Raw genomic sequence first — 25,378 nt, forward strand, 5'->3', positions numbered from 1 at the left:
AGATAACTCCTCTTTACAAATGGGTAAAACCTCAGTGAAAACTCAGAGACCTGCTAGTCTGCTGAAGCATGGTGCGCACACACTCTCTCACGCACACAAAAAAGCATTAAGCAGTTCAAATCACTCAACCACAAAAATTAAAACTGATTCATGAAGTTATTTTAGTAACTTAGCTATTTCTGTCCACAAAGTAACATGGGCAGCCATCTGGCCTGACTGGTTGGGGGTGAGGGGAGGAAGACGGGACAAAAGAGAGATGGGAGAGAGAAGACAACACCTAATGGCATGGTGGAGAAGAACGCTCAGTGCATCACAAGATATTCCCAAACAGGCTGAACTTAAAGCGTGTCAGGCATCCCCTGACACAGCCCTGTGCTTTATTATAAAATGAAAGTTTGTTGTCTAATCTTAATTTAATCTGATCAGATTTCTGTAAATGAACGTTTGTGTGAATCAAACCAGTAGCTACATGTAAACGACACTTTCTTCAGTGATTCAATTTCCTGTTTGTGATTGTCGTTTTTAAATGCAGTGAACAATAAACATGTTGATATGTTCATTTGATTTATTTGAAGTTAATTTTGAAGCAAATCTCAGCTGTCTTTAAAAATCTGATATGTTAAGTCATGTTTATAATTTCTATATATAAATTGCCTCTACTGTACCAGTGACCAAAGCTTCTTGGATGAGAGGTGAAACGTCTTCAAGCAACTTAAAGAAGTCCAGACGTTTTTCTTTCCAAGCTCCTTAGACTATGATGACCTGGATGACTGAGAACCTTCACAGACGTTAAGTTAAAAGTTTGCGTTTATGCTGTATGTGTATATGTATATGTTTGAATCTGTACTCAGATGACCATAAAAACATTGTGTGTTCCATTAGTTTATTCAGCATTAAGATCTCCTCAGTTAAAAATCCGACGTACTGTTTACCAACTTGAGTTTGTCTGCATATTTCTGCACATTATCTCTCAGGCTCAGACATTTACAAACCTCTCTGGAGAACATAAAATGCTGCCTAGATTCAAGTAAATGTCACCTGAACTTTTCTCATTTGTGAACACAACTTTCACACAGTAGGTCACGAGAACTTGGTTATCATCTCGAAACAACCACCAGGGGGAGCCCAAGTTGGGATATTTTGCATCCAGCACACAGTAATGGAAAAGAGTTGTGGTGGTGCAGTGTTAGATTTACTTTAAATTTTACTTTAAGATACTTGCTTTAAAAGTATTGAAGGAAATATGATGATGACCCAGGTTGTGTCAATAAACAGCTGACTATTTTTTCATGATAACAATAACAGCAGTGTGACCCGGCAGCAGTTTAACAGCATTAATTCTAAAATGTTATTTGAAAAATAAATAAACAAATGAAATGGGCACTTATACTTTTTATATTCTCAGTTTCAACATTCAATATGTCATCTCGGTACTATACTCAGTTAAATGTAGGCTTGTATCAACATTACAACCAACACTTGCTCCTCTTACTTTTCCTGCAGCACAGCAGTCCTGCTGTTGATCTGTAGGTGTGCAACCTGCAGGAGCCATCACCATCAAAGAGATGTTTAGGATTAAGCCTTTGAATACTGTCAGAAACTTTTTAAAGGGAATTCAATCTGAAGCCTTTAGTTCCACATCACGAAGCAGAGTCAGTGTCCAAACTGAGAGTAGAGCTGCTGAGTCCTGCTCTGCCAGACACCCAGACCCCAACCAGCTCCACCTTCCTGCTGCTCTCTCTGGGCCCAGGGCCAGATTAACCCAGTAAGTGACCTCAGGGCTAAAATGAGCTCTGGGCCCCATTTTGTCTGTTTCCACTTTAGTTCAGCATTTTCTTCTTTCCCTTTCAGACCAGAGTTATATGAACTTCTCACTGTTCTTTTTACCATTTCCAACATAACTCTGTAATGGATCAGATGGCAAGATGTAATTTTTTAATGGAATAAATAAACTAGCTTCCAATTGTCCAAAAGCAAATCTATAATATACTTACAATCATTTAGTTAGTGTGTCTAACACAAGCTTGCTGTAATGTAGCAGTACTTCACTTTTTTTACAGTAACAAATGATTAAATTACAGAACAAGAGTTGCTCAACCTGAACGTACAACAAACTGTAAGCTGGATCTACAGCTCCCCTAAGGTTAATCGACCTTTAGACTGTATATAAAAGATAGTCTTAGCCACCGTGACATCACTGAGCTCGTGAGGTTCCCGTATCAACACTGAGGTGAGCGGTTTTATCTTTTTGAAAATAGATATGAAGTGCAGGGGATGGATCTGACCTGGAATCTGAAGAGCAATTTATGCTAGTTGGTTATCTGTACCCCAATTAGATTTTCACTCAGGATTATGTGGGGATCTACTCACTTTTGGAGCTTTAGAGGAAGTGCAGCTCCGTAGGTCATCTCCTGGTCAGCACTAAACAGTCACATCTGCAGCTGAGGAACCAGACATGTACCTCTGAGGTTAGAAGAAGCAAAGAGCCACAACAAAAGCAGTTGGTTTGCTTGTTTGTTTCTTTAGCACATTGCTGAATTAAAAATGATGAAGAAAAAAAAGCAAAGCTAAGCTAACTTGTTGGCTTACCTTGGTCAGGAAAACAAGTTCATTTTAATTTAAAGATATATCAGTGCCAAAGCTTTAACCCGATAACTGCAAATGTTTCGTGGAAGAGCAGCACAGCACGATAAAACGGATGCACAAAATAGCTGATAAGCTACAGCTGCATAGGTCTGTTTTGGAGCCTGTTATCCCGCAAAGGTTGACATTGTGCGTCCATGTCTGTAAGTTAAACTCTTCACTGAACACTGCAGTAAGTGACCTGCAGTTCATGCAGCATTTACCTACACTGAACTTTTTAGCAAACAGTCGGTTATTTACACATGGTGCAGTTATTAGGAAGCATCACTGTACATTCAGAGTCATATTTCTGTCCACACGATGAACCGAGTTCATTCTCTTTTCTGTCTGTTTTTGGTCTCCACCAAGAAAAACAAAGACATTGAAGTTAGTATCGATATTGTTACAAATGACTATTTAATCCAGTAATCATTTTTAGCATTAATTAGTATCCAAGTATCACTTTTTGTTTTGGCCAAGCCTACTAAAAGCCACACCTACACAGTATGTCATGAGCAAGACTGAGTATGCCCACAACCACCACAGTTGTTGTCTTCAGTTAAACAATAGTTCTAATCAACAGTTTCTTTTCTCTTTTTTTCAGTCAGTGATGCTTCACCCTGTAATACCAAACCTCGTGTAGTGTTAAAGGACAGAGAAATGTGACAGCAGCTAATGAAATGTGGATGCTAGTCTGAATCTTTGGTCTTACTGCACAGGACTATGCAGCTGCAATATCCAGGACTAGACACATTTGAAGAAATGTTGCTCCAGAGGTTCCTTGGACAAATATGGTTTCTGAAATTTGACTAGTTGAAAGTATCTGTTTCTGTGTGTGGCAAAGTTAATGTAGACAAAAGACCATAGATATCAAATGTGAATTTATAAAATATGGAAACAATATCACCCAATACTATCTCCCTTAGAGATAGGGTGAGAAGTTCAGCCATCTGGGAGGGGCTCAGAGTAGAGCTGCTGCTCCTCCACATTGAAAGGAGGCAGTTGAGGTGGTTCGGGCATCTGACAAGGATTCTTCCTGGGCGAGGTGTTCCAGGCATGTCCTTCCCACCGGGAGGAGGCCCCGGGCAGACCCAGGAAATGCTGAGGCTGGCCTGGGAACACCTTGGTGTTGCCCCAGACAAGCTGGAGGAGTTGGCTGGGGAGAGGGAGGTCTGGGCTTCTCTGCTTAGGCTGCTGCTCCCGCAACCCGGTTCTGGATAAGCGGAAGATGATGGATGGATGGAAACAATATCAAACTTCCTCACACATGCCTACATTGTTTTAATAAGTGTTTTCTTGTAATTGTACATTTATTTACTTGTGTATTTTAACATTTTGTTACTAATCAAAATTCTAGGGAAACAACATATCCATAGTCTGAGGTAATAACTGGTTACACACCATGTTTCTGAGGTTTTGATAACAATTACAGTGAAGGGCAGTTTTGTCTGAATTTCAGGGCAGAAAATTACAGTTCATCAAATAGTTTATTATGTACAACATGCCTGTAGTTTGGCTATTTGATTTGTGCCATCTGGCGTCATAGATAAACATAAATGGGTATCATCTACAAAGTAATGAAAACGTATGCAGTGTTTTCTAACAATATTGGCGAAGTAAGCTCGTATAGAATAAGAAGGTCTTATGTCACCAGTACAGTCATGAAGTTCTGTCTGTGTGTCCTAGCACAGAACTTTATCACTGACTTTTGAATCTATCAGATGGATACGATCTTTTTCTTGATTTACAATGACTTTTTAAACAATTCTTGAACTAAAGGTAAGATTGGTAATCAGTCTCTATTTAGCTGAGACAGCTGAATAGACTGAGGGCTTTTTAAGGACTGGTTTAATTACAGCAATCTTAAAAGCCTGTGATACATACCCTGTTAATCCTACTAATACACAAAATCTCTATCTGCCCTCCTACACAAACAAGACAGGTGCAGCCAAACTTGGCACACAGGTACATGTTAAGCTTTTATTTAGATTACATATTATAGTGATTGGTGGTTACTAGCAACCACCTACCAAAGGACAAAAAATCTATAGCATTTATGCACCTATAACTCCTTATAAAAGCACAGTATAAAAAACATCCATTTTATATCCACAGAACATCAATATTAAAATATACTTATATACCACCATTAAAATTACATTTTTACAGTATGCAAGCACTCAGGGAGACACACAGAAAGGGAGCTAATTAATATACGTAATCACAACACACCAAACAAAACTGTACTTAGGATAAATTGATTTTATTAGCTGCTTTAGTCCTTCGCCCTCTCCTCACCACCAATCAGTCACGGCAGGTGGCTGCCCCTCCCTGAGCTTGTTTCTACTGGAGATTTCTTCCTGTTAAAATGGAGTTTTTCCTTCCCGCTGTCACCAAGTACTCACTCATAGGGGGTTGTTTCCCTGTACTATTGTAGCGTTATGAAGCGAATGTTTTTGTGAAATTGCATATTAAACTTTTTGTAGCTTTTGTACTTTACATAGTAAAATATTGTTCATAGCTACTTAAAAAGCAAGTGGTGCATGAACACGAAACTTCCAAAGTCAAACATTTTCCTTGTCTGCTAATGTTGCATGAATTTACGGAAAGCTTTAAAGGAAATAAATTTACATGTAAACTTATGTGTGTGCTGTGAATAAAGACATGGGCGCTGCTGTCACACAGAGGTTTATTTTCTTTGATTAAAAAGTCTTCAACGTGAACACAGTACATGATGCAACAATGATGGCGAAGGGGCCAATGAACAGGCTTTCCTTCTCGACAAGGCCAGAAAAACAACATCAGAGCTGTTTGTTAGCGCCCATCTTCACTCCAACACACACACACACACACACACACACACACACACACACATATCCAGTCATCATGTTGCACGTCACAAGTTAAAACCTCCCAAAATCTGTCTGAGGACAATTGTGATGCATTGAAATGTAAAAGTATGAACAGCACACACACCTGTCACCATACTGTTCATCTGCTGGGATGCAAACTGTATGCACAAACAAACGCACTAACTCACACACACACACACACACACACACACTTCATTTGCCTCTCATGGAAATGACAAATTCCAGTTTGGTTGATAAAGATTGGTTTTGTTGTGAGAAGCGAGTTGGCACATGAAGGCAGGCCCTTGCAAAGGACCTTAAAACAAATGACAACGAAAAAAATCAAATAAAACTCAGAACACTGGTGTAATGTAAAGATGCAGTCTGAATGTTTCCATTGATGATTCCACGCAATTTGATATTAAAATTATGTTAATACAACAACAACAATAATGTCAATAATAATAATAATACATACGTCATGGTAAAGACTCTAATTTAAATTTGAGTTGTAAATTAATTTTTAAAAAAATGAACAGACTGAAGGGCTAAAAAGTTGTGACAGCAAATTTTAGAAATTAGGTTTTTAAAGAGTGACACAGTGTTAAAGTGCCAAACAGCATGTTTAAAGCTCAAACGCATGAACCAATGACACAAAAAATCTTATCCAGGGCTACAGCTGTTTGTAATTACGTTTTCTATTTATACTTTTTTTTTTTTTGGGGGGGGGGGGTTCAAATAAATGTAGTTGGAAAGGCCCCAGAGTTCAGAGTGATACTGTTAAAATGGTTGGTCAGTCTAAAACCTGGAGATACATTAATATATGTAAAAATATTATATTAAAAATTAGTCAGCAGGTTTGCTTTCAAGCAACTTAAAGAAGTCCAGACGCTTTTCTTTGCAAGCTCCTTTGACTACGATGACCTGGATGACTGAGAACCTTCACAGACGTCAGCAGGTTTAGTTTATAAAGACTTTATGAAGCCTGAAAAGAGAGCCCAGAGAAGGTTCAGACCACTTGAATTATAATATGCTGAGAGGTTGTTGGTTTTTTGGATGTTTTGACCAATGGCCTTCAAAGCTTTGCACTGAACCTGTTACACTTGGCCTTATTTTATGTCATATATATTGTTCGACTGGTGGACACTTACATTAAACACGGCCATTTTCACTGTATGTACAAGCTCAGGATATAGGCTGCTCTAAATGATTGGCTTCAGGCCCTTTTTTCTACCATTGGCTCTGTATGATGTCACAAGGAGGGGAAATCCTAAATATGGTCGTCTCAGGCACACAGCTCTGAAACCCGTGTTGAACCATTACTGGATCAAACAAATGACGAGTTAATGAGGTAATTCTACCTTTAGCACCAATCTGTTAAGAGGAATGGCCACAAAATCAGGTTTATCTACTTACTGAGGAAAAAGTAGACAGACAATAGCGAAAACTAGTATATTTGAGGTCACAACAGCAGTGAGAAGTAAAATGTCCAGACTACAGTGCTACAAGCAATGTTCCCTCTAAGCTGCGCGCGTGCGCAATTGCGCGCTGCTGGCACGGTCTCTGCACACAGAAAATCCGCGTTGTGCACAAAAAAAAATCTAACCTGAATTGAAATTAAAATAAATACGTTAACAATTCTGTTTTGCAGTGTTAGTCAATAAGTGACTGGCTGCTCCCGTATAGGATTATAACGATGCCACCTTATCCCATAGTCCAGCCAATAATGCGATTCACATTCGTATATACGCAGCTAATCAACGTCATTGACAGGCTATGACAGCGTCCTTATGTGCCGACACTGGTGTTTTAGCTAGCAAAGCAGTGTGGCTGATGTGGAGTGAAGCCACGTTAATGACAACGTGTACAACCATTGGAGATGTGAGTGGGACAGACGGAACAACTGACGGAAAAAGTGTGGACTTTGTACCAGTTTTTAAATTGTGTTGATAGGCCACGTAAAACCAGAGTTATGATAAAAAATATCTGCAATGTTTGTTTTTTTTCCTGAATACTATCATTGTTTATATTTACTGCGGGAAGAAACGGTAAAAACAGCGTTTTATAAGGAAAACGCTCAAAAGCACTCTCCGCCTGTGAGCAAAAACAACTCCCCCCTCCCCACCCCCTTCAGCCTTTCCTATTGGTGGAAAAATGTACTATGTGGACCAATCAAAAAATGATATGGCAACATGGCATCTAGTTGTTTAGGAAGGGGGAAGTTTGAGTGACAGCCGTGTTTTGAGATGTGAGAGATTTGCAACGTTTAGCGCAAATCTTGTGCACTTAGTGTGTAGTGTAGTCAATAGGTTGTGTGTGTCAGAACAATGAGGCGACTGCTGAATGTTACAGGTGTTACAGGAGTGATACATCTCCTGTTGTCAGGCCTGCAGGTATCAGGCTTGTGATGTTCTCCTTTATCTCATAGTGGACAGAAATTATTTTTTGGAGTGGCACACATAATTTGTGTGGCATCAAATTTGATGCAGAACAGCTGATTGTTCTGTAAATATTTTAAAATGTTTATTTAAAAAACCGCCTTGGCTGCATTTTTAGGTAAACAGCTGCAAAAAACTTTGTTTACAAAAGTTACTTTTTTGAAGAAGTAACTATATAATTAATTGCCCAACATTTGTCATTATATACTGTATTTTGCAGACAGAGAGTTACAGGACTCTCTCCCAGACCACAGACTCATACTCATAATACAAGTCAGAAAACAAAAGAAAGTTGTGTTTTCAAAATTGGAGTTCAAGTTATTTTTACTTCCAATAGTGTTGACATACTACACAGGTCATGAACAAGATTTTAAATTTTCATTGTAAGTGGGCTAAAGCACTTAATTAAAAGTAGTCTAACATAAATGTAAATGCTGTAATTTGATTATTTTGGATGGATTCGATGCTGGCGTGACTACAGTGCACACGTCTAATGTTGCTCACAGTGGTCCAAGGGACCGCTCAGGGAGATTGTGTGTTCGCTCAGACACATGAAAAATTAGAGGGAACATTGGCTACAAGTATCTGAGTTTGCACGTTTGACCAAGTGCTACCACATTAATAGACAGATGAAGCCGTTAATTTAAAAAGGGCTTGTAGTGACACAGACTCCTCTGGGCTGTTAGACTGTAATGAAAATATTTGATGTTTTTCTAATGCACTTTGGTCAGGGTTAGCTGCCAAGTGTTGCTTGATGTTCTCTCTGAATCTACTGACTTAACATAGGCACCGCTTTTAGTGAGGACATTCTTTGGATTCTGATTCCTTAGTTTTTCAAACCTAAAAATATTTTTATTTTGTTTTTTATGGCTTTCAGTCAACAAAATCTGAACCGCTTAGTGTCAAAATTACAGATAATTAAGGAAATACTGGTGGAAATATTTATGCTGTTAGTTTGTTTTTGTCTTTGTGTTATTTACTTGTGTCAGTGAGTATCCGGAGGAGTTAAAAGGACCGGTTACTTTTACAGGGAGGGAATTCTCTCCATAAACTGTCCTTCCATTTTTCCTCGAGGCCTGTGACTGATATTTGAACGACGAGCACACACACACAACACAAAAGAGCTCAAAGTCTGTCCCGTCGTCTAAAAGCAAACAACGTGTAAACCAGTGGCCTCGCACTAAAATCACAGAGGTAACAGTTCACTTTATCCGATGAGCACAATAACACAGAAAACACTCGCCTCTGCTTTTGGTGAGATGGAAACAAACACACGCACACACTCGTACAAACACACTCACACACACACGCAGGTAGCACGGCAGCTGGTTCATGTAGGTTGGAGGTAACCCCAGGCAACAGGAGGAAGACGAGAAGCTTCATCCCCCTCAACTTTTGATGAGCCTCAGAAACTCGTCGCGGGTTTTTGGATCCTCTCTAAAGTTCCCCAGCATGGTGCTGGTGACGGTTTTACTGTTCATCTTCTGAACGCCTCGCATCACCATACACATGTGACTGCAAAGAGGAAGACAGGAAAGATAAAAAGATTTGATCCAAAAGAAGAGACAATTGCAAAGACCAAGTCATTTAGTCGCAGAGCAACTGAAATGTTTTTAAACGGTTAGAACCTGGAAATTTGTCCAAGAATTTGCGACAATATCATTGAAGGTGAAGAATTTCACATTCAGCAAGCAATTTTTGATTTCTCAGGTCACCTGGTGGGAGGAAACCGAAACCGAAATAATCTCTAAACAGTTGTGGTCTGACTTGAGGTCCCTCTCAGACAGACTGAGAAAGTTTTGCAAATAATTGCCATCATGTTGGAATCAATCTGAGCCAGTCTGTACCGAAGAGTGCAACTCGTCTGCAACACATTTTGATTATCAGCCGGTTGTATTCTGGTTATCTCATATATAACTGTTAACTTTGCACTGTAGGGGGATCTTTGTGAGATTTGCCACATTGTAATAATCGTAGTGTGGAACTAGCTAACAACACTGACTCCTTAGTGGCTTTCAAAGTCTCTTGCACTGTTTTTCCTTGGCAGTGCTTGTCCTGTTGTTTGTTGAAAGTCATCCTGCTACACTGTAACAGACAGATGGTTCATGCAATTGCCACCCAAGTGTTTGTTTAAAGTTCCTGACCTTTTCCAACCCTAATTCTAACTTCCTGTCCATGTGACAATTCATAAAGGGTTTCAAAATACTTTAATGCCTATACCATGACAACATTATCATTTAAGAACTCTTAAGTGGTAATAAGCCATGTTTTAATACAGATCCTGGTTCCTTCTGGAAATGCAGATTTCTCACATTACATTTATTTCCCCTGAAAAGTTCATGCAGTGACAACAAACCTTTACAGCTGGGCAGAGAAAAGAAGACGAATGGAGAAAGCAAGGGAAAGGAACACAAGATAATACATTTTAAAAGTAAAAGGTCATTTCACTTGTTGGTTCATGTACGTACGTTGCCTCGATGACAACTCCGACCCCAGTGGGCTGCAGTGCCTCTGTAATAGCTACAGCGATTTGTTTGGTCAACCTCTCCTGAACTGTGGACAGAGAGTACAAACAGACATACGGCCAGAGCAAACAGTCAGGGATCAAGGGCAGTGCTGGTAGAAGTATTCAGTCCTCACAGGACCTCTGCTAACAAATGATCATTTACTGTGTTCGTGAGCTTTAATGTGGCTACATCGTTGTGTAAACATCGCCACAGATGGAGCTAATAAAGCTTTAATTACATTACACACCGTCAGGTAGTTTTTTTTAATTTAATCAAAGTGTCAGGGCTCTCAAAAGGGACAACACATAAACTTGAGTATTTATGAGTTGGTCTTTGTTTTCATGCAAAATGTTTAAAATTTTTACCATTTTGGGTCAAATCAATATCTCGCACAGCGGTGCTGAAGTGGTTACTCGAAGAAAAAAAAACAACTCAATTTTTGTTGTTTTTAATTGAAAATCATTAAAAAAAAACCTCAAACTCAAACATTGAAGGCTCACCCAAAACCATAACCTGCTTTACTGTGCTTTCTGTACTTGACCCTGTAGGGCTTGACTTTATATTTGGGAAAAGATGGATGGTCACACACATTTTTACATCCAGCCCTTCCTGTCAGATCAAATGCAGTAAACCAACAGAATATTTCCCTGTGAGATGTAAAATAAAAGTGAAATAAAGCTAGTAAAAATCAAAGTACAAGCACACAAAAACTGCACGTTGACAGGAGGAGTTTATTTATTACCTTGTAGTCGACGGCTGTAGATCTCAACAATCCTGAGGAGGAGAGGGAAAGCATTAACACAGCCTCAGGGGAAATATGAGAGCAGTGAGTTTTAGCAGCAAAGATTAAAACTGTAAAAATAAATAAACATTTAGGGCTGACTAATGAATATAGGAAGGAAGACACAAAAAATGTGTTTTTTATGAAAATCTAAATGAAAGAAGGACTCTGTCAACCGATTTTGGTTACTTTTCACTCAGAATAACTTCACTAAATAGACAAGCAAAATGCTATTCTAGAAAGGAATCGCCACATCCTGGCAACCGAGCATTTTTTCAACTAATGTGTTGTCTACAGTATTAAAAAATCCTCAATAATACCATTATTTAAAGCATGTAATCCTTGGTCCTTTTAATAAACTAGTGCCAACTACTATCTACAATGAGCATATAATAATATACATTTGTATTTTTTTAAACCTGAACTGACTGGGGCTAGAAAAATAATCAGTTACCAAGACTTTTTAATCTTAGCATACGCCCCCTCCTGTCATTTGAATGGACATACACAATAAACTAGCTCCATTCAGTAATTTTAGAAGCAGACGCAGCTCTTGTAGATGTGCAGAATCCACCCGGTCTTCCCCTTCAACCTGTTGCTCTTCTCGGTGAGCAAAACCACTTTGGACAAACTCGACCCAAATCACCTTCAGGGAAATGTCACAAGAACAAACAGGCAGGCAGCATGCAGGAGATAACCCACTTTTTTTTTAAGGGAGATGGTGGTGTAGCTAAAATCTTATTGGAGTCTTCACTGCAACTGGAAATTTTAAGCAAACAGCCTGCTTACATTCAGTGATGCAGAGAAGACTTTGATGGTTGACAGCACCAAGAGATCATTATTTTATTCCTTAAATGATGTGAACTTGTTTGGTGGTTGTTGTAGGTCCAGGAGTCATTTAGAAAGTGCAAGCGTCATGGCTTCCTTATCCTGACATCAAATGTGATGCGAACAAGTCTTCCCGAGTGTTCTCGAGGCTTTAGCTGGTTTGGGCTCACTATCCACTGAGAGAAGTGAGTAATGATGACAAAACGATTGCCTGGCTGTTTTTCTTTTCACCTAAAGATAATGTGATAATGGACACAATGTGCTTTGTTTTAAAGGTGCAAAAGGGTCTGTATCTGTATAAATACACTTTATAATCATTTTTAATCATTTGATCATGACTGTGAAGCAAATTTGATGACTCTCTGACATGTGTAATAAAGGAATAACAAAATTATAATAAAATAACATTGGATGGAACAAAGCGCAAGGCAGTATTTTAAAGGTTATTCTTTGCAGGTCTGAATGTTTGTTAACCAAATTTGAACTATATCAGCAGGCTGATAATATATTAGCCATTTGCTGATATACTGGTATTGGCATTTGTAAAAGCAGATAAATGAAAATTTAAAAAGTACAGAGGAGACAGCAGAAACAGAAAAAACAAGTCATAATTACTAAATATCGGTACTGACATCTGTCTTAAAAACTCGTGTATAATGATGTGAAGCTTCACTGGCGATCTGCCTGAAAACAAAGCCAAACTTTATAAAGAAACCTTAAGACTGCAATCATGAATATCAAGAGCTGTCACTTTTATGTCTGTATATTTTTTATTATTTTAATTATTTTGTTAGGGAAAAAAACAACATTGTGATGTTCTCCATAACAGAAAAATAACTATATTCTCTTGAGATAATCTTAAAACTCAATCTGAAAGTGTAGTTTACTGATTCCACGTAGGGATTTCACTTAGAGATGCTTTAAGTGAATGGTGTAGCTGCTGCCATCGCAGTGACTCTCCAGTACTGCGTTAGTAAGGGGTGTTAGCCTGTAAGCCTGAGGGTATTGGGGTCAGTGGGTAGTACACACACAAGTTTTAATAATCAGCTTAAACCCACACACACACGCAGAGATAATGTGACAGTTATGACAATAGAGTAAATGTACTTACCTGGCTAGCTTGCTGAGGCCCAGAACTCTCTTGTTTGGGAGGTATCCAATGTGAACCTGCAGAAAGTGACAAGCTCAAGGTTAACCCTGCTCTCATTCTGGCTTATGATGCAACTCACTAATGGTATAATTATGAACTGAGGTGTTACTGATCCCAGCTCAGCTCAACGCTGCACGGACAGCTGTTGCTGAACGTGTCAGCCAGTATAGCTAAAGCTCTCGACCTCATTAGCCTCAGTTCTGATCGTTTCACATACTAATTTGACTACGTTCAAATCTAATCTTCAGCTTCTCGTAACATAATCAGAGTTTCTCAAAACTCATCACCAAGTAGCTGCTGGGCTCACAGCAGATGTCTGCCCCTCCCTGGTTTCTTCCTGTTAAAAGGGAGTTTTTCCTCCCCGCTGTTGCCAAATGCTTGCTCATACAAAGTTGTGTGCTTGTCGGAGTTTTTTCTGTATAATTGTAGTGACCTTACAATATAAAATATCTTGAGGTGACTATTGTTGTGATTTGATGTTGAATACCACCTTTTCACAGAATGCTCTGTCATATCAGGGAGTGAGCTTCTGGAATAGTCTTCCACTGTCAGTGAGGGAAAGTACAAGTCTACCCATCTTTAAGAGTCACTTAAAAGGGCGGCTGAGGGACACACAAACATGTAATCATGTTTAATGATCATGCTTTATATTGGACGGGAAAAAGAGTTAGTGTATTACAAAAAGGGAAACAACTGTTAGTGCAATGGGTGAACGCAATATCACGACGGTCAGGGCATGTACAATACTGGGGTTTGTGCAATATAATTGCTGTGTTTCCGTTATTGTTATCTATACTGTCCTCTGTGTCCACTCTCCTTGTCATTGTTTGTTCTGGTGTAATGTGATCACTGTTTTTGTCCTTGTCACATGACCTGTAAATAGTGTCTCTGTATGTTTTTACTAGCTTGTGTTTAACACCAACCTGCCAGAGGGTCTGCAGGTGGAAATTAGCCCAAGGCTATAATCTGGCATATTTACATTTGTTAAAATGTTCATTAATATGTATTGCCCCTCTTTCTAAAAATAAATAAATAAATAAGTAAAATTTAACTGACTGTACAGGATACTGACCCTCCCCGTTTTCTTATTAGCCGTGCTTTCATGACACAATTCTTTCTGATACTCCAATAAATAAAGATTCAGTTGCACAACTAAAACAAGTGTGGCCACGTTATTCTTAGCAGAAACCTTTATCTTGACCCTGATGGGCCTCACAGGCCGCTGGTTGCGCTGATCATGTAATAAAGCTGTTCTTTTTGCTACAAGTGTTCCTGAAGCGTCAACCTTTCTCAGATTCATCTTCAACACGGGCTTCTTTTTTTCATCTTTCTTTGTTTTCTCATCACACTGGTGTTTGAAGCTACAACTCTGATCGATGGATAAGCACATCTTTGGCAGAAACCAGTGTTTTAATCCAAGAACATGGCCATGCTGTACACACACCTTCCAACCCTACTGGATCTCTGGTCAGACATATTACATCTTTCTTCACTGACAGCTCAAGAAATGCATCCACCCCACCCAGCAAACTGGAGTTAGTTAAAAGCTTTGCCATCAGGAGTAATAGTTTAAAGAGAAAACAGAATAAAGCCACAGGTGTACACTAATTGCCAAGTTTCGCACATTAGGTATGAAGTGAACGTCAGGTTGATACGAACAACAGGAGGGAAAAGGAAGGCAACGAAAACCGAAGAGGCAGGCGGACAAGACGAGAGAAGCAAGAGACAGAGTCATCAGCTGGAAAATCACTGCTCGATGGCTGCAGGCTCCAATTCTCATACACACACATATACACACCAACACACACACTGGTACGCTCCACTCAAATGTCAGACACAATTTTTTGACAAGACGAGAGAAAGGGCAGTGGCAACATACGTGTGGAGATCTCTTTTTCCTTCAGATGTTACTTTTTCTAGTTCTCAGCTGCAGCGGCCTGATAGACCGACATCAAACGGGCCGAGCATGGCGGCTGCTTTTTTCACTTATCTGTCCCCGTTAGTCAGATTTACTGCCTCACGCTGTGAGTGAGGAGGGGGCAAGGCAAACAAAAAAAACCTCCTGAGGTTTACAACAGCTTAAGTGTAACACAATAACACTCCAACTCTTTTTCTTTTAATAGCCATATTTTGTTCATAGTTCTAAATATTTTGGCATATTTACTATTTGGAGGTTTCTCACTTATAAATGATTAACCTGCCGGCAGCTGTTCTCAGCATCAGGCTCCGATTAAATAATTTTATGATACGAGGAAAATTTAGTGGGTAGGTGTTGAAGTTTTCTTATTTTGTCCATCTTATTTATAGCACTGAGGTAATGCTAAATCACCTGAATGCACAGGTGTAAAACAAAAAGAAAGTGGTAAACTGGGCGCATGCGTCTGTCTGTGTACAATTTCATTCACTCTCACGATGAATGATTTTTCTCTAAAGATACGTGAATTTAAATGTTGGTGACATTTTGCTCTGTTCCCAGTCAGGATGATCCCACACTGGTTAAATAATGTTGAGGTCCAAACTCTGCAGAGCCAGATATCGTTCCATTGTGTATTTTTCCATCCAGGTTTTTTGCTTTTACTGCATCGGCAGTGTGTTTAGGATTATTGACGATGATAAGCTGTTGCTTAAAAATGAAACTGTTGCAATAAGATCCTTTCGAGTACTGAAAAGATGGCTGTAGATGTTCACTGTTGTGCTGCTGCACAACCTGCAATGATTTGAAATTCAATTTTCAGATGTGGATTCATCACATTATCGGCCCACTAACTGTATGATATGGAATACCTCAGTCTTTTCTCCCTCTTTCCCTCCCTCGAGAGTGGCTACTTGACACATGCCCTTTTAATAAGACCTTTTTTGATAAGGCTTAAGTAAACAATAGATGGATGAACTGAAGGGTCAGGTCACTGCAGGGTTTGTTCCTGTTTCTTAAGGCATGACTTTTATATGCTGTTCGCCTGCTGCAGCTAGACTAGCAGCACTTTGAGAATCCCTTTGTTAGTGCAAAAACAGGCTTTTTATTTTTGGCATTTTTTGTAGATTTAAACAAAAAAATCAAAGAAATTCTGGGTGGCTCAAGCGTTTTGCACAGTACTGTATGCTGATGGCATTTTAATATAGAAGTATCAAAATAAAATCAGGTATTTAGTCCTTGAATTGACTGATAAAAGTAATTTTTGTAATCATTCATATTTTTAGGACACTACTGAATATGTTACCTTTGTAAAAGAGGGCTGCAGATCATAACACAAGTTATTAAATACAATATTTGGAGTGCCAAACGTCCTGATCAAACCAAACTGCTTTGTTTGTCCACAATTCATAGTTCTTTGGTTTTCCCAAAGCTCAGTACCCGATTGCTTGTTTTCCACAGGAAACACATCGCAGGGAAGAAGCAATTATGCCTGAATACAAGAACAAAGGACACGTTTGTTCCAGTGTGTTTTCTCTTCAAACGTTTTCTGAAGAATTGACATGATAGCATCTCTGCTGACTGCAAATCAGTCAAATGTTTTTAAACAGCTTATTCACTGAACAGCTGGCGACTACCTGCCCAGCAGAAGAGGAGGACCGAGACACCGCAAACAGACAGCCGGAGAGAGGGGCTGGATAAGAGGAAGTGCTGCTGATGATGACAAGAGGGGTGGGGGGGATTGATGCACATGAGTGGACACACTGCGAGAGGAGGCGTTTGTGTGATTCACTGCTGTCATCAGAACCCATTTACACCCGGTGGAAAAAGATCAGCTGCCAGCCTCCATTGTTTTAAATGACATGCACCTGCAGGTGAAGACGGAGGGAGAAGGGAAGCAGAGGAAGAAAAGCAGAAAGAGGGACGAGGCCAGTCTGCCGTTTGGTGGAGAGTAATGATATCAAAGGGGCAGAGAGGAGGCTGAAAACAGATCTCAGCTAATCTGATTGCTTCTAGTGTTCTCTGATGTCCAGACAAACGTCAGAGAGAAATGGTTTTTGAAGATACACATCTGGTTGCACGGCTTGATGTTTGTGGCAATTTTTTGTGCACTAAATTATGGGAAAATATATATATAGCGAAGTGGCTTGTGAGTAAAGCAGAGTGTTTGTTTATGTGTCTCTTTTTGCAGTCCAAAGATGCAATGAGATGTCAGCCACATCACATGGACTGCAGCTTCCTTTCTGCCCCAGCGGTCACCTGCATCTTTAGTCATTGTCCTGTTCCCATGGATGTAATTACATTTGTATCTAGTTGGAGGAGAACATAACACGTGTCATTCTGTTTAGAGAAAATAAGTATTTATGTTGAATTTCATAATTTAAAATCAGGTCATTAAACAAATTATGACATTTAATGATGTCATTTTTAAAGAAAAGGTGCTAATGATAATGCTAATTCCTCCCGCCCTTAGAAAATGAAGAGGTCACTGAACCGTTTGATGGGTATAAAAATGATGATTCCAGTAATGAAGCTTATAATGAACAGCAGCGATAAACAGGAATGTAGCATATTCTGCTATAGGAAAGTTACCAGGTTAAGCATTCAGCTAAGGAGGCCCACAGCAACCCTGCCGTGTCTCGTGGCCTGTTTATGTAATCATTCACTCAGGGAGCATGAAGTCACGTGCTTTACTAATACGAGATGGTGCGCACTGGTAACAGGTTCATTAGAAGGACTACTGAGCTTGTTCTGCGGGCCCCAAATTCCTGAAATGCATGGAATATCCTCATACACCATCAAGTTTGTGCTTTCAGAATCGCTCTGTGTGTGTGTGGTTTCTTTTACCCTGCCAAAGATGGGCACCAGGTGATGTTCACACATGGAGAACATGTCGATGTCTTTGACTATCACCATCTCATCGTGGTCTTCATCGAAGATGGCGTCATTCAGTACATCTGAGGAGAAAAATGGGAGAGATTAAACATAAAGGAAAAGTCTTTTTGCCTGAATTTGACTGTTACCTGAATTTTTTGCAGCATTCCTTGTTTGATTGATTGATTATTTACTTTTTGCGATCATGCTGATCTATTCTGCCGTTCCTTATTTAGAGGTTTTTTGTTGTTGTTTGTCTTAAATTAAAAAAGACAAACACAATGCAGGATTATTTCTTCTTGAGGGCAGACAGACTGAAGTGAACTAGCCATGCTGGAGGATGCCGGGTTCGCCTTGACCATTCAGCTGCCACGCCCTTTACGATGGACTTCAGTGTTTCTCTCTGGCAAACACCACTGTCTAATTATAGCTCTGCATCCTCCTTCGTGCGGTTGCCTTATTGCATTTTTTGGTTGCCGGGGTTCAATAAACTGTTTTATCTTTTGAACGTGACGGCGCAGACGCTTCTCACTCTCATCGCAGCAGTTTTTAATTTCCTGACTTGCTATCTGCAAGAGGGAGAGGACGAAACACGGAGGGGTGAGGTCACCAAAACAACAGAACACACTGACTTGTTGCTTCGGCTTCTGCTGCTTATTTTATCACTGTGCACATAAAGGGAGAGGCCTGTGGGGTTGACAAGACCGATACATATTTTTCCCTTACCATGTTTACCAATTTTGTAGCCCCTAATTAAAATTGACCCTAACAAAATACATACACACTGTACATTTAGTCTCGTGGCTGTATTTTGACTTTGGGCAATGTTGTGACTGCAGATAAGGACGTCTGCTGTGGGAACAAATCACAACTCTGACCTCAGACGATGCTTAGGGCTGAGCTTTATTCAGTATTCATTTTAAGTCCATTTACTGAGACAAATCTTGCTTCCGATTGATTTGATAGCCGTTGCTGTGACTGTCATACAGCAGGGCATTAACAGTCAGGTTATCTCACCAACCCCTGCAAAGCAGAGACACTTCAAATATCGACGTAAACACATAAGAATGGTTGTTTAGCCCGTTTCTCATTAATTCAGTCATGTTACTGTATGTTATGCATTCATACTAAAAGTTATGGCAGCATTAATTGCTAATACCAGGATACTGTTATGCACAGAGGGGCATCCATAACAATAAGTGGTATCATTTTTACTGTCACCACCTTTTTTTGTATTTTAGCAAGCTAACAACAAATTAGAGCAAACCACAGTGTTCAAATGTTGACCTGATCACCAACATTATTATAGCTCACACTTTAATGTCTGAACCATTCATTCTTGTAATCCTTTTTCCAATAGACTAGAGTTGCAATGGTTAGTTCAATAACTGCCAGTATTTTTGTTGTTATTTTTCCAGTTCAGGGTTGAAGGGCCGAAGCCTTTCTCAACTGCCACTGAGCGAATGGCAGGATACGGCCTGTACAGGCTGCTGTTCCATGAAACTGCCAATATTTTAAAAAAATCACTGAAATCCTTCTTCAAGTAAAAATAAAAACAGACATTTTTAGCCCCTTATATAGGAAGAGTCTCTGTTTTGCTCTGTTTTATTTATTTTATTCTGTTTTATAACACAAAACTCAGGAGTGGAGCTTTGCACTGTTGCTCATACAAAACAAGACTTTTAGAAACATCATCTGGGGGGATAGGAAACCTAAGAAGTGTATTTTGGTCTTAAACAATTTTCAAACCTCAGGCAAATTTCAGTGCACCTCATATTTCATTGCAGGGTGATGATGAAGCCATCTACATCCACATGCCCCCCAATTTATAGTGACCATCTGGAACTATATGATTCTAGCTTTAGAACAGACAGAAGACATCCACAGGAGCAGGGCTTTCAAAGCTTTGCAGTCTTTTAAACACTGGTTTTTGGTTTAATCTGGGGATGAGCAGTACTGCTGGCTTTTTAGGTACTTCTACTGGGATCAGCAAAGCTGGATATATATTTTAACCCTGTGGATGGAGGCTTTAAGAATTCCATCTATCTAAAGTCTATGTGGTGTCTCTAAGGCAAGACGTATTGACCTACAAACGAGATCCGGAATGAGTGCTGCCTTCAGGTCGACACGGTAACAAAGCGGTAATCGTGTTTGAAAGTTTTGCAATCAAGAGCAAAGTTAAAATAGTGTGGGAACACAGCAAAGTCAATAAAGTGCTACACGAAGCAACCAACAGTTTATTCAACCTTTTATTACCGTCAGACAAAAATCCACTTTTGAATAAATTTAATATGGAAAAGACTACTTTTTCCCTAAATTTGGCACCATTCAAAGTATTCAGAGTTGCTGTTTTCAGAGACCCTGTCAGATCATGCATGACTAGATTATTGTAAGATCCAAGAAAACTTAAAACTGCGACTATATCCAGGAAATTTCTACAAGCTAAAGTCAGTCATTTTTAAGGTTTACTGGATCTACAAATACCAAGACTGTGTGAATGAATTAGGACTGTAAGAAAAAGTGTGAATGCGACACAGTGCTAAGGGGTTAAAACCTGCCTGATCCACTTTGTTGCAGCAATGTCCTCAGATCGAGCTGTTGTAGTGAAGCACAATCATCCTTTAAGGTCATTTCAGTCATTACAGCTTCTGAACCTCTAGTTCCAAGTAAAGTTTCATTTCTTTCAGACATAATCAAGTGTGCACCCTGAAGGAAAATAATGATAATCAGCATTAACTAAGCAAAGCCAACAAAGGTTGGCTTGGACACCCTGTGGCTGCCAGAGAGAGACCAGGCATTTATCAGGTAATGACAGTGTTACTCATCATCTGTGCTTACAATAGGGCTGCCTCCTGTGTGTGAATGAATACCACAAAGACGCACGCAGAATGAAGAGGCCACATGTTATCACGTTTTGAGCGAAGCAGGAAATGGTGCCGTGAATGACAAAAAAAAGAAGCAAATAATGGGGACACAAACTCACTGCTCCAGGTTATAGATAAATAGGAGTTTGTGCTGAACAGTCAGAAGGTTTAGATGATGACTCAGATTCTCAATCACCATGCAGCACATGCAGGAAGCTTTCTGATTATTCCCAAATTTTTTTAAGCTTGCTAAGTGGCCAGGCTCATACGTAACTGTCTTCAGTGACGAGAAGAACAAGGAGTTTTACACAAGATGTTGTGGCCCACAGCTCACACGCTATTGATGTCACATTGAGTGGTCATTCTAATATTGGCTGTAGGTTTGGATACAAGGTAGATAAAGGACATCCACCCAGCATTCCAATAGGATGATGCTGCCACCACCATGCCTCACTGTAAGGATGGTAATAGCAGGTGATCGGCAGTGTCATTCATTCATAACAATTCATTATTCACATTAATTAATATTTTCACATCCAGGGAGGATTGTCCTGTCTCAAGATAAAATGATAAAATTAAGATGGTTTAAACACAGATACATAAATTCAGACTGGAGCAGAAACAATTTGTACATTAACTGTTTAATAAATTGGCAAATAAAAAAAACTGTTGTCTTCTTTATTTATTAATCAGCTGGGTGTTCTTCTGAGTTATGATCTTGTAAACCACTCTACAGATGGAGGCATAACCAAGATAAAGGGAATTACTCAAACTTTGTTTGACTGATTTGCAGTGACCCTTTTCTTTTTTTTTTTTGTTACAATGAGTCCAATCCATGTCATCAAAAAGCACCTTCAACACAACAGAGCTGCCAGACTCAGTCACTGTGTGGTTTAAGCCCACATCCTTCTATCACTGCATGCCTGAAAATGTGGTGGAAGATCTAACAGACCAGCGATGACAATGCTTAAAATTAAGGTTTAGATTTCACTTGTTCATGTTTTGTAAGACATTTTTCATGAAGAACATGCAACCATTTGGTCAGTCTAACTTATTTCTCTGACAATAAATTAAAAAACAAACAAAAAACAAAACAAAAAACAAAATATGCTTTGGTTTTTTGTTTTTGTTTTAACAATTCTGTAGAAACCAATTTGAGCGCCTTGAGGTGACTTTTGTTGTGATTTGGCGCTATATAAATAAAATTGAATTGAATTGAATTGAATTGAGCGTTAATAGGCTCATGGTTAATGAAAACATTAGGTGCAAACTCCATCTACTTATGAATTAAAAGCATGACATTTGCACTAAACAGAAAAACATCTTCCTTTAAATAACAGCCAGGGAAACATTACAGATCAGAAGTCCTGTTTAATCCCTGCATAACTTTTCTTTACTAAGGTTGTGTTTGTCATGTGCTCGACAGCAAGAGGATTTTAGGCTCAGGTTGTGATGAAAGCTGAACCCATGACCCGCACACACAAACACATAAACGCACTGAGCAAACAGTGCGATACTTCTCTCAAAATGCTATAACTCTCCACAAACATCCAGCTGCGACCTCCAATACATGTGTTTTTTGTCTTCTCTGATTTTCAGTAAGTCAACGGGGAGGCTCCTGCAACAACCAATCAGCAGGCAGATGGTGCAACGCCACCGCCTGAACAACAACGCATGCAAAGCCATCATTGTCCATACCATCATCTGAGAAGAGCTGAGAAGAGCTTCAGGTAGATGTAACCATGCTATGAGTTCAGTCAGGCTAACATTAAATAAAAAAAAACAAAAAACAAACATGAATTAACTGTCTCAACTGGTGCCCACACATGTTTCTCCATTGCATTCCTTCTTTTTACAGCTTCATAACGCGCACACACACACACACAACCCCAACACCCAAACTACCTCCAGATGGAGTTCTGGAGGGGGCAGATCCCCAAATCTAGCCACTCCAACACGCTGAAGGATGGAGAAAAAAGCCCATGTGGAACTGACACTGCACAGCCCTTCTCGCGTTTACCCAACGTGCTGCAGTAAACCTCCTCACAGCAGCAGGCCAGCCAGCCGGCTCAGCTGGACCAAACATGACATAAATCTAGCAAAGCCTCGAAGAGTGGGTCGTTTCCACGACGACTTTCACCTAAAAAGTTTTAAAAAGAACTGTCTCATCACATTACCTGATATAAAGGGCTGCAAGTGATGATTATTTACTTTTAGGGATGTATCTAGAAATTAATCTGGCAATTTAGTAGTCATTGGTATTAAACCTAAAGTTTGACGAGAGTCCTTGCACACTAATGGATAAATCCTCAGGAAGCAGGACATGGTGCTTTTATCAAATGTTTTATTAGCTTCAAACAAGCAGAAACAGCACAGGTGAAGTAATGAAAACATTATGATAAGATTCTTATATTTGTATTTTAGACATAATTATTGTTTGTTTTTGTTTTTTGTTTTTTTTCATTTGACAGGAAACACAAAATTAAATCCATCTTTCCACTGAATTTGTGTTTCAGTTGTGGGGGGGCTTTTGTTTATTTTTATTGTTTTTTTTTGTTGTTTTTTGTTTTTTGAGGGGGGAGGTGGTCTCCCAGCATTAATCAGTTAAACATTACATGGCTGTGAGCCAGCTTCTATTATATAATCAGCTTGTGAGGCAGATGCATTGTGCTTATGTGCTTTATTTTACGCTTAAATTACTTGAATATATTTTTACCACACTTCTATCTGAAAAGCAATAAACGATGATTTGCTGTGTAAAGCTTAAAATTAAAACATAAAAGATCAAATGCTGCTTTCGCATGAATGATAATTCATGATAACACTGTTATCCGCCTTTCAAACTTAAATCTGCTTTTCCTTTTAAAAAAATCACGTATCCTGTCCCACTACTACTGTCCAAAGCTTTACATTATTAGCGTTATTTATTCACAAAAATATGACGAAAACCGGCAGAGAGGGGGAATTCTTGAAGTTTATAAAAGCCGTTTATAAATGATGGTAATTACTTAATTATGTATTTGTCAGAGGTCTCGTCTCATTTTTAAATTCTCCCCACTCAGATTGGCACCTGTTAAAATACTTTATAAAGAAGCCGATGACCTCGATCACCTGACTTTTTTTTTTCAAAACCAATAGGAACAAAGTACACCCCACTAAAACAGTCAAGTATCACTAACTGTGCTATATTTCCCTGTGATGCCCTGGTGAGTCCTGACGGAGCACATGTGCACTCTCGGCTCTGTGCGCACTGAGTTTTGGGACGTGTTCTTTCTCCTGTCACACCTGTTGACCGCGGCGCAAATCCCCGGCACCTCTGAGCGGCTTTGTAGATTTAAAAAACAAAAAACAAAAACACAACTCACCGATAATTTTCTCCTGGTAGCCTTTAGTGAAGAACTGCATGGCCGTGGCAGCCCTCCAGGGGGTTTTGAGGAGTCCCTGCCGCTGCGGGTTCTCCCCGAGACCCCGCAGGATGGTGGTGTAGGCAGCGGCCAGGGACGGCAAGCTCATCTCGTTGTCCTCCAGGCTCCTGGTGCGCTCCTCCTTCCAGCTCTCCATCACAGCAGAGGTCGACCGGTGCGGAGCGGATTCTGCTCCCGGTGCCTGAGGACCGCCGGCTGCCCGCTTCACCATCCCGTCAAAGTGGCCGTTGAGCACGGAGCCGCCGTCCCCGTTGTCCTTCTTCTCGTTTGAGCTGTACTTGTTCTGCTTGGAGCGGTCCATCGCTGCGGTTCTCTCGCCTTCTTAGTTGAGCACTTGTTGTATCAGTTTCTGACGGGTACTTTAGTTTGAGTTCAAGTGGGCGACACGGTTGCAGCCTCAGCATCCTTTATAACAGCAGGATAATCCAGAGCGAGCTCCTATTGGCTAGCCAGATCTGAAGGGGCGGGGCCAGACCCCCCTTTGACCGCTATCTGCTTTGACTGTGACCTGCTGCTTGGAATCATTCTGCAGTTTGTGGAAGGTAAAAAAGTGCATTCAGTGTGTTTATTACTATGGCCGGATTACATAACAGCGACCACTGACCTCTCTTAGACAGGAGCACGGTTCTAACTGTACATCATACATGTATCAGTGTCTGAGTATATTAAAAAGCCTTTCGCCAATCTTCGTTTTCTGTTGATTTTGTTTTTTCTTTAGACTTTTAAAACACAGGCTCAGGAGGGCTGTGAGGCACTCTCTGCACCACTGTTGGGGATATGTTATTGCCAAGTAATAAGTACGTAATAGTGCACTAGTTTTCCTTTTCAAACAGACTGTATATAAAAGATGCCTGTAGCCACTGTGCCATGCTGTCCTGAGTGTTTTTATAGTCGCCATGTCAGTGTTGACTCTTCACACATCGAATGAGGGGTGGTTCTGTAAAACCAAGAACTCAAGCTCATTGATTAATAACTTCTCTAGTCACTGCCGCTGCCCCCAGGTATACCCTGGTTTGTCCTCCATTCTGATTCTAATATTGACAAAAGTTTTCAAAATGAACTAAAACACTGAACCCAAACGTTTCCTGAGCTCACAGAGCTAGGGAGCCAAAGACCATTTCTCTG

General features: G+C 39.9%; 1 protein-coding gene across 1 annotated transcript; it reads right to left on the reverse strand.

The window, feature by feature from the left end:
• Positions 1-5,294: 5,294 nt before the first annotated feature.
• Positions 5,295-24,652, reverse strand: gch1 (GTP cyclohydrolase 1). Its single transcript, XM_084910539.1, has 6 exons — positions 24,194-24,652; positions 17,938-18,047; positions 13,140-13,195; positions 11,162-11,193; positions 10,381-10,465; positions 5,295-9,427 (listed from the first exon to the last, which is right to left on the reverse strand). Exons 1-6 carry the CDS (start codon positions 24,552-24,554, stop codon positions 9,301-9,303), a joined length of 771 nt encoding a protein of 256 aa, XP_084766665.1. The 5' UTR covers positions 24,555-24,652; the 3' UTR covers positions 5,295-9,300.
• Between the last annotated feature and the right edge of the window lie 726 nt (positions 24,653-25,378).

This window comes from Perissodus microlepis, chromosome 1, assembly GCF_051167445.1.
Source record: "Perissodus microlepis isolate ML-2025 ecotype Zambia chromosome 1, ASM5116744v1, whole genome shotgun sequence".
Classification (NCBI taxonomy): Eukaryota; Metazoa; Chordata; class Actinopteri; order Cichliformes; family Cichlidae; genus Perissodus; species Perissodus microlepis.